The 15,592-nt window shown below is 39.4% G+C and overlaps 1 protein-coding gene across 1 annotated transcript in view; it reads left to right on the top strand.

The window, feature by feature from the left end:
- LOC102848552 (probable phospholipid-transporting ATPase VA-like) overlaps nucleotides 1-15,592 on the top strand; it is a 664,838-nt gene that overhangs the window by 290,450 nt on the left and 358,796 nt on the right. Inside the window, 3 exon segments of the mRNA XM_006892177.1 lie at nucleotides 4,206-4,312; nucleotides 5,004-5,135; nucleotides 6,110-6,240. Of these exon segments, the coding sequence (XP_006892239.1) occupies nucleotides 4,206-4,312; nucleotides 5,004-5,135; nucleotides 6,110-6,240 (370 nt within the window).

Below are 15,592 nucleotides of genomic sequence, written 5' to 3'. Positions count from 1 at the left end.
CTAGGAGTTGGTTCTTTGAAAAGGTCAACAAAATCGATAAAACACTAGCAAAACTCACAAAAGAAAAGAGGGAGAAGACACAAATAATCCGAATAAGAGATGAATCAGGTAACATCACAACAGACCCAACTAAAATAAAAAAGCTAACATTAGAATACTTTTTTGTTGTAATTTTAACAAACGTTTACAGAAAGGTTGGATTTTCATTCATTCATTGTCGTACATTTTCCTCCCTCTTCCTTCTCCCTCCCAGTTCATTTTCTTTACGAAAAATAATTATTTATTGTTGTACAGTTTATTCTTTCTCTCTCCTTTTACCATTCTTCCCCCTCCCCCCGCAATCTCCTTGCTGAATTAAATATCTCAATCACAAAGTGACAAATACTGCATAACACCACTGTTACGAAACAGAACTGACATAGGGAATTAGGGTGAAAATAGGAAAACTATGGGTGGATAATTAAGTACTGGATTGGAACATATGAGGGAAAGAGCTGTTTTAAAGGAATATATAATTAGGCATTATATCTGTGACAGTCTGGAATAAGAGATGTGTTAACAAACCAGTTTTTGTGGTTGCCATTTTGCTGTGTTCCTTTTTCTGTTGTTACTAATTACTTTAGTCCATCCACTTTCCTCTGTTGTCTTGTATGAAGAACTTCCTTTAATATTTCTTGTATAGGTTGTGTTGTTTGCACAAGTTCCTTAATTACATTTCTGTTTTTCTGCAAATGACTTCACATTTCATGGAGATCTCTGCAGGGTTTAGAATTCTCTGGTTGCAATTGTTTTCTTTCAGCTTTCTGTATATGCCATCCTATTGTCTTCTTTCTCACATGGTTTCTGCGAAGAATTAATAGCTTAATGTAATTGGTTCTTTTTTGTAGGTGACTCTTTGTCTCTCTCATGCTACATTTAATTTGATTCTTGTGTTTGATTTTGGAGAATTTGACCATCATATATCTTAATGTCTTTCTTTGGGAGTCTAGTCTGTTTGGAGATTAGAGCTTCTTGAATGAGTATGTCCTCATTTTTTCATGATACCTGCAAAGTTGTCATCTTGTGTCTCTTCTACAATGTTCTCTATGATTTTCCCCCTATTCCTCCTGTTCTGGAATTCCAATCACACCTATGTTATGTGGGTGTGTTTTTGTTTTATTTCATCCCACATGATTCTGAGTTTTCCTCATTTCCTTTCTGTCTTCTCTCTGCTTTTTTCTTCTAGTAAGTTTTCATTGAGGTTTTGTCTTCTATTTCACTAAGCCTCTATTCCATCTCTTCTGTTCCACTATTTTATCCCTCAATAGCTTCCTCTTGCATGTATCCACAATTAACACCCTTGGTACCAGCAGCCAGGAAATAGGGAGACACATTGCACTGGGAAAATGTACAGTTAGGGACCTCTCCAAATTACTGAGAAGTAACAATTCCGTTTGAGGACTAAAGTGCATCTAATTTGGGCCATCGTCTTTCTGATCACTTGCTATACATCTGAAAGCTGGAAAATGAATAAGGATGACAGAAAATGAATTGACAACTTTCAGCTGTAGTGTTGAAGGAGGGCACTGAACATCCCATGGACAGTGAAAAGAATGAACAGATATGTCTTGGAGAGGGGGCAGCTGGAGTACTCTTTGGAGACAAGAATGATGAGACTTCACCTCACATACTTTGGGCATGTTGCTAGGAGAGACTATTTCTTGGAGAGGGACATGATGCTGGGAAGGGTGGAGGGTCTGCAAAGGAGAGGAAGCCCTCAACCAGGTGGATTGATATGATGTCTGCTGCAATGGGTTCTTGTGGTCAGGAAGCGTGAGGATGACACAGGATAGAATAAGGTTCAGATATTTTGTTCACAAGGTCGCTATCAGTCATACTCAACAGTAATAACATGTTGAAGATTTCTTCAGCACTGGCCTTATTAGTCCAGTTTACATTTTCATGTTTTTCTATTGTTCTAAAACTGTGTTGGTTGTGGTCTCTCTGGTTTGTATTGATTTTTTAAATTCCTGCATCTCTTTTATACTAGTTTCATTTCTCTTCCATCATTTGTAATTTCTTCAGTACCAATTCTTGGAACTCCATAAATGTATTCTTTCTGCCTTCCTGGCTGCAGGGTATTCAGTGAATATTCTAGTCTACTTTTTTTTAGGAAATAGTTTGTTTGGGTTTTTCATGGTGTTTGATCCTGACTGCTGTTTCCTTACATTATGTGAGTTTCTTCTTGTTGTGTATGACGTAGTTTCTATAGTGTCATTGTGAATAGTTGCTAGTTCCTTATGTTTTATTATTTCCATTTCCTGAGTGCAGTTTTCTCAGGAGGCCTCAGCTGCATGATCTGTCTGTGACCAAGGCACTCCTGTAACAGAGACCTTTGAATTTTACTTTAATGCTTTCTGCATCATTCAATATTTTTTGCATGGAATCTTTTAATCTTGCAGCTTAAGTCTTGAATTTATTCTTCAATACTTTCAGCTTGATAAATGCTAAATGTGTTTTTCCTTTTTTATTTTCTAACTCTAGCTTCTTGCATATCTCATTATAATACTTTTTTTGTCTTTCAGAGCTTCCCTTTGAAATCTGTTCTGTTTTCTTACTTCAGTAGAGTCTCTTTGGACATCCATTTTTGCATTCCTTTCTCCCACCATGTCTTTGCAATGACGTTTTGCTTTCTTCATGAGGTCCTTGATGTAATGCCACAACTCATTTGGTCTTCAGTCACTGGTATTCAACGCATCAAATTTATTCTTGAGGGGATTTTTAAGTTCAAATGGGATAGAATTGAGGTAGTATTTTTTTGTTCTTGTAGACTTGCTTTAATTCTCCTCAGCTTCAGTTTGAACTTTCAATAAATAATTGATTGTTTCACAGTCAGCTTCTGGACTTCTTTTGACTGTTGATACGGACCTTTTCTAATGTCTTCTTCCACTAATGTAGTCAATCTGATTCCGCTGTGGTTCATCAGTTGATGTTCACATGTTCATTTAAAAAGAAAGGCATTTGCAATGAATAAATAATTGATTTTACTAAATTCTATCAAGTCATCACAAGCCCTATTTCTTTCACCAAAAATATATACTTATTACTTCAGTTTTAAAGAATAGAAGTGTGTTTGAGGTTTTGATAAAACACTAACACCCTGTATTGGGTAACTAGGATCCAAATTAACTCATGTTGAAAAGCCAGGTTTGCCTTATGAGCTGGAATAAGCAAGAAGTGACTTTTCAAGATAAACCTTGTGACCACCACTAACTGCAGCTCCCTAAATCTACTCTACTTTGAGGTCAGTGGATATATTTGGCAGGGATTAGTGGTGCTTTCTTTTACAAAGAACCACAGTGAGCTGTTTAGAAAACAGAAGGCATCTTTACCATAAATGTGTGTGTGGTTATAGGAAGGAGGATTCAATGGGGGCTTCCTAGATAACCATGCCTTTAGCAGCACTTCCTGGTGTCAGTCTGTCCTATCCCCTCCCTTCTTTTTTGAAATCCATAATTGTCTCCCCTGTGAATTGCATACCAGATGTCTAATACACCTATGTCACATCCACCTCTTACACTATAGGGTCTCATGCAACAGCCTGGCTACCATAGGCAAGGGTAGACTCTCTACCATTGAGGTAATAGGATGAGTATGAAAATCAGCAGCTTAGATTTGGAAGTTCTTATGAATATGAGCAGTAGTGAAACAGAATTCATAAAAGTCATAGAGTTGTCACTTTAATGTTTAATATTTACTATCTCTAGAAACTTTATGACTTAAACAGGTATAAAAATGTTGCTGAAACCAGTATCATCCTAAACTTTTGCATTCTGTCACAGCACAAGGTTATCTGTTGCAAGTCACAGTTCCTCTTGAGATGATGGAAATCCTGCTCACAAGTACTCCTTCACAGTTTCCCAAGCTTAGTCCGTCTCTCTCAGGTCTATATTCTTTAGCTGTAATCAATTCTAATAAAAAACAAGCAAACAAACAAAAACACAACAGCCCAGAGATAAATAAACATCAGGTTTTCAACATGTTTCTCAATGGCCAGCAGCTTCCTTTCCTCTCTTATAGAGATGCATTGAGAAAAGTCCCACTCCTAGAGTTTTCTGTCACCATCTGACCATAGGCCTCCATTCTCACTGCTTCCCAAGTCAGTGTGATTTACATGTTCAGCATGCATATACACATAATGACTCCTACCCATTATCCTTTGACAGTATTCACGAAAATGGGGATAAAGCTGGACTTTGTAAGGAAAATCTGCTGCTACGAGGATGTACTATCAGAAACACTGAGGCAGTGGTTGGCATAGTCATCTATGCAGGTAGGTACTAAGTATGTGTATTAAACTCTGTCTTAATCATGTGTTAGTCTACATGTTTAGGCATTATGTTCCTGAACATTTTTCTCCATTTTTTTTCTAGCATATGTAGCCACTATAGACACACACACACACACACACACACACACACACACGAACACAGTCACTATAGAAAATATATATGTAAATGTGTAACTCTAGTGGCATAGTCTGTAGTGTGTTATGTTCCACTGGTTCAAATCCACCAGTTATTCCAAGGGGAAAAGATGGCCAGTCCCCTCCTGTTAAGATTTACCTGCTTGGAAACCCAAGAGAGTGTAATTATAAGTCAGAAAGCAACTAGATAGATGGCAGTAAGTTTGATACACAAGTGTGTAAATACAGAGATAGAACTATACACACACATACAATTACAACAATTGTAAAAAATTTGGAAAATTGTGAGACTATAAACAAATTAAAGACAGAATTTTTATTATAATAGAACCAGAAGTTCTGTCTCTTAGCATTTAAATCCATTTCCTTCACCATGGTATTTACATACTTAAGATTCATGTTATACCCTGCTGTATCTATTGAGCTTATCCACATAAATGTCATTTGATGGTAGCACACTCTTCCTTCTGTGAAGTCTATATCATTCATCTCCTGATTGTTGGATATTTGTTCATGACTTTCTTCATCCATTGGATAGGACATGAAACCAAGGCTCTGCTCAACAACAATGGGCCACGGTACAAGCGAAGTCAGCTAGAACGTCAGATGAACAGTGATATCCTTTGGTGTGTCCTTATCCTCATTTGCATGTCTCTGTTCTCTGCTATAGGTAAGTTTTCCAGACTAAAGAGAAAGAACACTGGCAGTTTCTGCTGCACGTCTTTCAAGAGAAGACTTGTAGGTTGACACTAACTATCCTGACATACTACTATAGAAGTTAAACATCTCTCATGGACATGACCTTAAGGGAGTTTTGAATAAACACAAGAAGTCTAAAAGAAAATGTTTTGGAAGAATAGTCATTTTTCTAATTGGAAAATTCTTGGATGTCAGACTGATATAATCATAACAGCAGTAATAATTTTAGTACAATGATCATTCATGAACTAGAAGAACTCTATGAAAAGAGAAAAGCTCATTATGATCCTAAGCCAAGACAAGTATTTAAGTGCCATATGTAGATGTTGGTGCTTCACAGCCTTTACTAACTGCAGAGATGCCACAGTGCCTTAGGAAACAAGTATGCAAAATCCTAGTAATACATGCACCTTAATACACGTTCAGCTCATCACACACAAAGAGCTGCCACAGTGGGTTTAGATAACGCACTGTACCTGAGAAAAGCCCCGTCTTCCAGTACGTAAAGACCCCGGCAGACAACATACCATGTATCTCTAAGAAGAGACACAAGTGGACAAGGACAGAAAAGTCGATTGTCTTTTCACCAAGTAAATCCTGAGACTAGTGGTTTCGGTGACATGCAAGGACAGTCCTGTCTGTGGGTTATGTGGTCAGTTGCCTGCTTAGCCCCCACACTCAAACATTGCCCCATGGTTTTGCCAGCAGAAGAAGCTTATTCCAGCAATGGGAAACTACCTGGGTGATAGATGAGTCTAATTACAGTCCTGCCCAGCAGTTTAATGATGCTAATATTGCATATTTTACTTTCTTTTATAGCTAAACAGGCCAATAAAACTGAAAGTGCTCACATTGAATAACTCATGTTTAAGTTTTGCTTTATTTTATGCAGTGCTTTTAATTTCCCATTGAATTACTGATGCTTCTCTTTTAACACCACTACAGGACATGGAATTTGGGTGTGGCGATATCAAGACAAGAAATCATTGTTTGATGTCCCTGAGTCTGATGGAAGCTCTTTGTCCCCAATAATATCTTCAGTTTACTCATTTTTAACAATGATAATAGTTCTGCAGGTAACAGTCTTAAATGTCATATAATAAGACTTTTCTGAAGAAAACTTAAAGGCAGCATATGCTGCTAAGAAATTCCTCTAATTTCTACATCTGAGAGGATCACAAATATAACTTCCTAGGAAAGGCCAGTCTTTAGAAAAGTACATCATGCTTGGAAAATTGGAGGGTCAGCAAAAGAGAGAAAGATCTTCAGTGAGATGAATGTCTACAAAGGCTGGAGCAATGAACTTTAGTGGGGATGAGGATGATGGCACAAGATAGTGCAAGGTTTAGCTGTGTTGTTCACAGGATTGCTGTGGCTCATGGTCAACTGAATGGCACCTACCAACAACACTACAACAAAATATTGCACTTTGATTTTCTACTCAATTTATCAATCAACTCTTAGGTGTTTTTTCAAATTAAAATTCTCCTTCGCTGGTCTCAGAATTAGTATGTCTTTGAGGGTTGAGTTGTGGTCATAATTTTTGTTGAGTAATGTTTTTCCTTATTTCAAGTTGTTGTTGTTGTTGTTGTTGTTGTTGTTACTGCTGTTATGTGCCATGGAGTCTCTTGTGACTCATAGTGACCCTATGTACAACAGCCCAAAACTCTGCTCTGTCCTGTGCCAATCGCAGTGTCTCTGATACTCCAGTCCCGATTATCCCAGTCACTGAAACATTCCACCTCATAGCAAGCCTTCCCCTCCTTCGCTGTCCCTCCACCCTCCCTAGGATGATGTCCCTCTCCAAGGACTGGTCCCTCCTTACAAAATGTCCAAAGTATGTTAGATGAAGCCTCAGAATCCTTGCCTCCAAAGAGCGGCCTGGTTTAACCCTTTCCAAGATGAATCTGTTTGTTTTCTTAGCAGTCCATGGTACCCTCAATACTCTTATCCAGCACAACAGTTCAAAGGCATCAATTCTCTTTCTACCCTTGTTAGTCATTGTCCAACTCTCTGAGGCATAAGAAGTGATAGCAAGGACCATGGCCTGTATCAGATGCACCTTAGTCTCCAGAGTGACACCATTGTTCTTCAGTACTTTGGAGAGATCCCTAACAGCAGACTTTCCCATCGCAATACGTCTTTTAATTTCCTGGATACTGGTGCCAAGAGTGTTGACTGTGGAGCCAAGCAACCTAAAGCTGTAACATTCTCAATCTCTTCACCATCCAGCCTGATGTTGCCAATTGGTCCAGTGGTGAGAATCTTTGTTTTCTTGACATTGAGCCTCAATCTATACGGAAGGCTGCAGTCCTTGACTCTCTGGAGCAAGTGCTTCAGGTCCTCCTCAGTTTCAGCCAACAGGGTTGTGTCATTTGCATAACACAGATTGTTGATAGATCTTCTACCAATTTTGACCCCACATTTCTCCTCATAGAGCCCAGCCTCCCAGATAATCTGTTCTGCACACAGGTTGAAAAGGTATGGAGACAGGACACATCCCTAGCGTGTGTATGCCCTTCCCAATTTTGAACCATGCAGTGTTTCCTTGCTCTGTTCTGACGACTGCCTCTTGGTCCAAATATAGGTTTCTCATTAGCACGATCAAGTGTTCTGAAAATATTAAATATTAAGTGTTCTAAGAATATTAATATTAAGTGTTCTAAGAATATTAAATGATCCAGGAAGTATTAAAAGAAGATGGAAAGAATACACTGAGTCACTGTATCAAAAGAAATTGGCAGACACAGAAGAATTTCATGAAACAACATATGAGCAAGAGCCTATGGTGATCAAGGAAGAATTCAGGCTGCTTTAAAGGAAATGGCAAAAAATAAGGCCCCGGAAATAGATGGTATATCAATTCACATATTTCAGCTAGCATATGCTGTCCTGGACGTGATCACCAAGTTGTGCCAGGAAATCTAGAGAACAACCACTTGGCCAACTGACTGGAAGAGATCTATATTTGCCCTCATCCCAAAGAAGGGTGACCCAACAGAGTGTGGAAACTATGGAGCAATATCATTGATTTCACATGCAAGCAAGATGTTACTGAAGATTATCCAAAAACGACCGGAACAGCACATCAGCAGAGAACTGCCAGAAGTCCAGGCTGGGTTTAGAAGGGGTCGTGGTACTAGGGATATTGTAGCTGATGTTAGATGGATCTTAGCTGAAAGCAGGGGATACCAGAGGAATGTCTATCTGTGTTTCATTGACTATGCAAAGGCATTTGACTGTGTGGATCATAACCAACTGTGGCTGACTCTAAGAATGGGAATCTGAGAACTTATTACAAGTAGTCTTTAAAAATATAAATGCTACTTTGGAAAATTTTTAGATTTACAGAAAATTTGCAAAGAATATGCAAAGCATTTCCATATACTGTTTACCCAGTTTCCCCTGGTATTGGTATCATAAATTCACATTGCCCAATTAAGGGATCAATAAGAATCCAAATCTCATTTCCGTTTTAGTAATCTATTAATGTGCTTTTATGTTCCATATTTAATTGTTGTTAAATACCACTTTGTCTACTACCACTTGTAGTGACCCTATGAACAATAGATTGAAACCTTACCCTGTCCTGTGCCATGCTAACTATCTCCACCATGCTCATGACAATTGTTGCATTCACCATTATCAATCCATCTGGGGAAAGGTCTTCTCTCTTTTGCTGACTTCCTTGTTTTTCCCAGCAGCCTTTTTTCAAGGACTGGCCTCTCCTGACAGCATGTCCTAGGTACAACAGACCTATACCCTGCTCTATCCTGTGCCAGTCACACTGCCTCTGACACACCCATCCTGATTACGTGAGTCACCAAATCAATCCACCTCATAGAGGGTCTTCCCCTCGTGTGCTGTCCCTCCACCCTCCCAAGAATGATGTCCCTCTCCAAGGACATGTCCCTCCTTACAACATGTCCAAAGTATGTCACATGAAGCCCCAGAATCCTTGCCCCCAAGGAGCAGCCTGGTTTAACCCTCTCCAGGATGAACCTGTTTGTTTTCTTGGCAGTCCATGGTACATTCAATACTCTTCTCCAGCACTACAGCTCAAAGGTATCAATTCTCCTTCCTAGTTATTGTCCAACTCTCTGAGGCATAACAAGTGATTGCAAAGACCATAGCCTGCATCAGATGCACCTTAGTCTCCAGAGTGACACCATTGCTATTAAGTACTTTGGAGAGGTCCCAAACAGCAGACTTTCCCATCGCAATATGCCTTTAATTTCCTGGCTATTGGTGCCAAGAGTGTTGACCTAGGAGCCAAGCAAAATAAAGTTGTTAACAATTTCAATCTCTGCACCATCCATCCTGATGCTGCCAATTGGTCCAGTGGTGAGAATCTTTGTCTTCTTGACATTGAGTCTCAATCCATACTGGAGGCTGCAGTCTGTGACCCTCTGCAGCAAGCATTTCAGGTCCTCCTCAGTTTCAGCAAGCAGAGTTGTGTCAGCTGCAGAACACAGACTGTTAATAGATCTTCCACCAATCCTGATGCCACACCTCTCCTCATAGAGGTCAGCCTCTCAGATAATCTGCTCTGCATACAGGTTGAAAAGGTATGGAGATAGGATACATCCCTGTCATACACCTTTCCCAATTTTAAGCCATGCACTGTTTCCCTGTTCTATTCTGACGACTGCCTCTTGGTCCAAGTATAGGTTTCACATTAGCATTGTCAAATGTTCTGGGATTCCAATTCTTCTCAGAGTCAGCCACAGTTTGTTATGATCCACACAGTCAAACACCTTTGCATAGTCAATGAAACACAGTTAGACATTCCTCTGGTATTCCCTGCTTTCAGCTAAGATCCATCTAACAACAGCTACAATATCCCTAATACCACAACCCATTCTAAAGCCAGCCTGGACTTCTGGCAATTCTCTGCCGATGTGCTATTCTGGTCGTTTTTTTATAATCTTCAGGAACATCTTGCTTGCATGTGAAATCAATGACATTGTTCTGTAGTTTCCACACTCAGTTGGGTCACCTTTCTTTGGAATGGGAACAAATATAGATCTCTTCCAGTCAGTTGGCCAAGTGGTTGTTCTCCAGATTTCTTGGCACAACTTGGTGAGCACATCCAGGGCAGCATCTGCTAGCTGAAATAAGTGAATTGTTATAGCATCTATTCCCGGGGCATTATTTTTTCCTATTTCCTTCAAATAAGCTTGAACTTCTTCCCTGATCACCATAGGCTCTTGCTCATATGTTGTTTCATGAGATTCTTCTGTGTCTGCCAATTTCTTTTGATACAGTGACTCAGTATATTCTTTCCATCTTCTTTTGATACTTCCTGGATCATTTCATATTCTGCCGAAAGCATCCTTGATTATAGCAACTCGAGGTTTGAATTTGTCCTTCAGTTTCTTGAGCTTAAGAAATGCTGAGTGAGTTTGGCCCTTTTGATTTTCTGACTCCAGCTCCTTGAACATTCCATTGTAGTATTTTGCTTTGTCATCCCATGCTGCCTTTTGGGATCTTCTATTAAGCTCTTTAGTATCTTGAATTCTTCCTTGTGCTTTGGCTTCTCTGCCCTCCAGTGAAATCTTTAGAGTTTCTTCTGACGTCCATTTTGGTCTATTTTTTTTTCTCTTCTGTCTTTGCAATGACCATTTGCACTCTTCCTGGATGATACATTTGACATTCTCCCACAACTCATTAGGTCTTCGCTCATTAGTGTTCAAGGCCTCAAATCTGTTCCTGAGATGGTTCTGAAATTCAGTTGGAATGAACTCAAAGTCATATTTTATTCCCAGTGGATTCGGTTTCATTTTCCGCAGCTGAGTAGTTGGTGGTCTGTTCCACAATCAGCTCCTAGCCCAATTTTCACAGCTGATATTGAGCTTCTTCAGTGGTTCTTTCCATAGATGTAATTGATCTGATTCCCAAGCATACCATCAGGAGAAATCCATGTGTATAACCTGCCTTTATGTTTCTTATAAAACGTATTTGCAATCTCCAACTTCATTTCTGTCACCAAGTCCATGTTTTCCAACTACTGATTCTTCTTCTCTGTTCCCAACTTTTGCATTCCAGTCACCTATTATTATCAATGCATCTTGATTGCATGTTCAATCGATCTCCAACTGTAATTGTCGGTAGAAATCATCTATTTCTTCTTCTTTGGTTCTGGTTGTTGGTGTATATATCTGAATGACAGTGGTATTTACTGGACTTCCTTGTAAGTGTATGGATATTATCCTGTCACTCATTATGTTGTACTTCAAGACAGATCTAGAAATACTTTTTTAACTATGAAAGCAACCCCATTTTTTCTCGCCTTTTCATCTCTGGAGTAATATATCATATGATCATCTGACTCTAAATGCCCCATGCCAGTCCATCTCATCTCTCCAACACCTAGTATGTCAATATTTATGCATTCCATTTCTTTCTTAACAATATCTAATTTTCCTACATTCATGGTTCTCACATTCCATGTTCCAATCACTAGTGTCTGCTTACAACTGTTACTCTTCCTTTGTATTTCCATACTTGAAAGTTAAACCTCAATTGCCCTTTCTGTTAGTCTATGTGTATTCTGTTGTACATAGGGTTTTCAGAGGCCTGCTATTTCAGAAGTGAATGGCCAATCCTTCTTCCTAGTCTGTCTTAATCTGAATGTTCAATTTTAGAGAAGTATCTGAGAGACAAGCAGTTTATCTAAAAGTGAAAGATGAATCCCTCATTGTGGAGTTAACCATTAGTTCAGTGCTGTCCCTGCCCTTGGCCCAGTGTCTTGACCCACTTACTTCCCTGCTCCAGCCTCCACAAGGATACCCTTTCACTTCTACGGAATCCTTTCAGCATTTCTCTTCCATTGTCCAGCCCTTGATCTGACTGCTTGTATCTGAAACTTTCTTGGCTTCTGTGATTCCAAACACGTCAGCTGCTGACAATTTCTTATGTTGTGACCAGTGTCTCTTAAGTTTAGTGGTAATGTCTCTGAAGTGAGAGAGACGTGTCCTGTAGAACTGGTGTATAGATTGTATTTTTCCCGAATGATTTCCATGCAGCCTTGGGCCTTTTGTACATGTGGGCAGGGTGTTATTTCCTTTGAAGAATATCACTGAGATGTATGAAATCTACCTCCAGATTTTGGCTCTAATATACAGTACAATAGTTTGCATGTAATCCATAATCAATATGTATTGTTATTGTTAGGGGTTCATTTTTAAGGATTTTTGCTCTCTTTTCTTTTTAATAAAATTTTTATTTTATGCTGGATTACTTATTTTTCACACCAGATATTTCCCATTTCCTCTACCCACCCCTCCCAGCCTCCCGCCACCCATCAGACTTTGCCACCCTACGGTTAACCCACCTCTAACCCATCTTCACCCCTCTGCTCTTACCCTCCTCCCTTGGATCTTCACACACCTTCTACAATAATGGTCTTACATAGTATATGACCTTATAGGACTGAGTTAGTTCACTTAACATAATGCTTTCCAGTTCCTCTCAAGTTAGGTAGTGATTTACAAAATCTTTGCTCCTGCATTCTGTGTAGTATTATTCCATCATGTGAATGTACCATGATTTTTCAAACCATTTGATTGTGCTTGCAGATATGGGCTGTATCCATGTTCTTGTAATGGTGAATAACATGCTATGAACATTGGTATACAAGTCTCTGATTGTGCCTCAGTTCTCATTTTCTCAGAGTATATTCAAAGCAGTGAAATAGTTGGATCATATGGAATTTCTGTGTTCAGCTTTATGAACTGCCTTCCAGAGTGGTTATACCATTTTAAAATTCCTCCATGACTGGACCATTTTACAATTCCACCAACAGTGGATAAGAGTTCCTGTCTCTTCACATCCTTTCCAATATTTGTTACTTGCTGTCCTGTTGAACTTTGCCACTACTACTGGAGTAAGATGGTATCTCGTTGTAGTTTTGATTTGCATCTCTCTTATTGCCAGTGATTTTGAGAATTTCTTCATATGTCTGTTGTCCATCCTCTGTGAAAAGTCTTTCCATATCTTTTGCCTGTTTTGTAATTGGGTAATCAGTCTTACTCTAGGGGAGGCCCAGCAGTATTCTGTAAAGTCTTGATATGAGACCCTTGTCTGAAATGGTATTGCCAAATGTTTTTCCCAGTAAGTAGGTTTTCTTTTCACCCTGTTGGGAAAAATTCCTGATGCACACAGGAACTGAATCTTTACAATATGCAATCCATCAGTGTCATCCTTTCCAGACTCTGAATTTTTCGCTGTATTTGACAGCCTCTTTATACCTCTTTATAGGATGTTGTTGTTATGTGCCATCTAGTTGCTTGCGACTTATAGCATCCTTAAGTACCACAGCCCTGAACGCTGCTCTATCCTGTGTCAGCCTTATTGCTCTATCACACCTACCCTCAGTAGCCCAGTTCACTGAATCAATCCATCTAATCAAGGATCTTCCTCACTTGCACTGTCCCTCCACCTTTCCAGACATGATGGTCTCCAAGGATTGGTCCCTCCTTGTAGCATGCCCAAAGTATGTCAGACGAAGCCTCAGAATCTTTGACTCTAAGAAGCAGCCTGGTTTCACCCTCTCCAGGTTGAACCTGTTTGTTCTTCTGGCAGTACCTACTCCAGTACCACAGCTCAAAGAAATAAATTCTTTTTCTGTCATCCCTAGTCATTGTCCAGCTTTCTGACACATAACAAGTAATTGCAAAGACTAAGGCCTGGATCAGGTGCACCATAGTCCCCAGACTGACATCATTGCTCATCATTACTCTGGAGAGGACTCTGACAGCATATTTTCTCAATGCAATTTATCTTTTGATTTCATGGCTCTGGTACCAAGAATATTTATTATGGAGTCAAGCAAACTAAAGCTGTTAGCAATCTCAATCTCTTCACTGTCTATCATGTTACTGTCACTTGTGTCCCAGTGGTGAGAATTTTTGTTTTCTTAAAATTGAACTTCAATCCATGTTGAGATTCTGCTTCAGCTTTCTGCAGGTAGCAGTCCAGTTTTTCCAGAACCATTTGTTGAAGAGGTTGTCATTTCCCCATTTGATAGGTTTTACTTACTTGTTGAATAGTTTCTGGGTTATTGATTCTGTTCTATTGGTCGGTGTGTACCATGCTATTTAATTATTGCAGCTGTGTAGCAGGTTTTGAGATCAGGGAGTGATCAGGGCCTCCACTTCGTTTTTGTTTTTGAAAGTACTTTGCTTATTTGCTTTTCCCTCTCTAAATAAATTTTCCAATTGCCCCTTTTAGCTCCATGAAAAAGGACTTTGATATTTGCATTGGCATTGTGTTAAACATGCTTTTGATAGGAGTCATTTTCACTATATTGAGTCTTCATATCCATGAAAAGAGAGCATTTCCCCCTTTATTTAGGTCTCTTATTGTAGCTTTCATTATAAAGTTCTTTTAGAAAAGGCCATGACACAAGGGACATCAAAACTAATGTTAAATTTATTTTCTTGGCAGTCCATGGTATGTTCAAGACTTCTCCAGTACCACAATTTAAAGGTATTATTCTTCGTCTATCATCCTTAGTCATTGTCAAGCTCTCTAATGCATAACAACTAATTGCCAAGACCATGGTCTCAATCATGCACACTTTAATCTCTAGACTGACATCGTTGCTTTTCAGTACTTTGGAGACTTCACTGACAGCAGATTTTTCCAATGAAATTCATCTTTTGATTTCTTGACTGCTGATGTTGATTGTGGAGCCACACAAGCTGTAATTGTTAACAACCTCCGTGTCTTCTATATCTATCATGATGGTGCTGCTAATTGGTCCTGTGGTGAGAATCTTTGTTTTCTTCATTTGAGCTTCAATCCATATTTTTGTTTGTTTGGGTTTTGGGTTATTTTAATATTTTTTTTAAATTTTATCCTGGTATAAATGTTGTTGTTATGTACCGTCAAATCGCTTGCAACTCATAGCGACCTTATGTACAACAGACCTAAACCCTGCTCTATCATGTGCCAATCACATTGCCTCAGACACACTCATTTCGATTACCCCAGTCACTGAGTCAATCCACCTCATAGAGGGCCTTCCCCTCCTGAGCTGTCCCTCCACCCTCCCAAGCATGATGTCCCTCTCCAAGGATTGTTCCCTCCTTACAACATGTCCAAAGTATGTCAGATGAAGTCCCAGAATCCTTGCCTCCAAGGAGAAGCCCGGTTTAACCCTTTCTAGGGAAAACCTGTTTGTTTTCTTAGCAGTCCATGGTACCCTCAGTACTCTTCTCCAGCACAACAGCTCAAAGGCATCAATTCTCCTTCTATCCTCCCTGGTCATTGTCCAGCTCTCTGATGCATAACAAGTGTTTGCAAAGACCATGGCCTGTATCAGACACACCTTTGTCTCCAGAGTGACACCATTGCTCTTCAGTACTTTGGAGAGGTCCCTAACAGCAGACTTTCCCATCACAATATGTCTTTTAATTTCCT

Source organism: Elephantulus edwardii, unplaced genomic scaffold (genome assembly GCF_000299155.1).
Source record: "Elephantulus edwardii isolate Elephantulus edwardi_28Jun2011 unplaced genomic scaffold, EleEdw1.0 scaffold00111, whole genome shotgun sequence".
NCBI lineage: Eukaryota > Metazoa > Chordata > Mammalia > Macroscelidea > Macroscelididae > Elephantulus > Elephantulus edwardii.
Note: the sequence above shows the minus strand (reverse complement) of the source record. Positions and strands in the feature narration are given on the sequence as shown.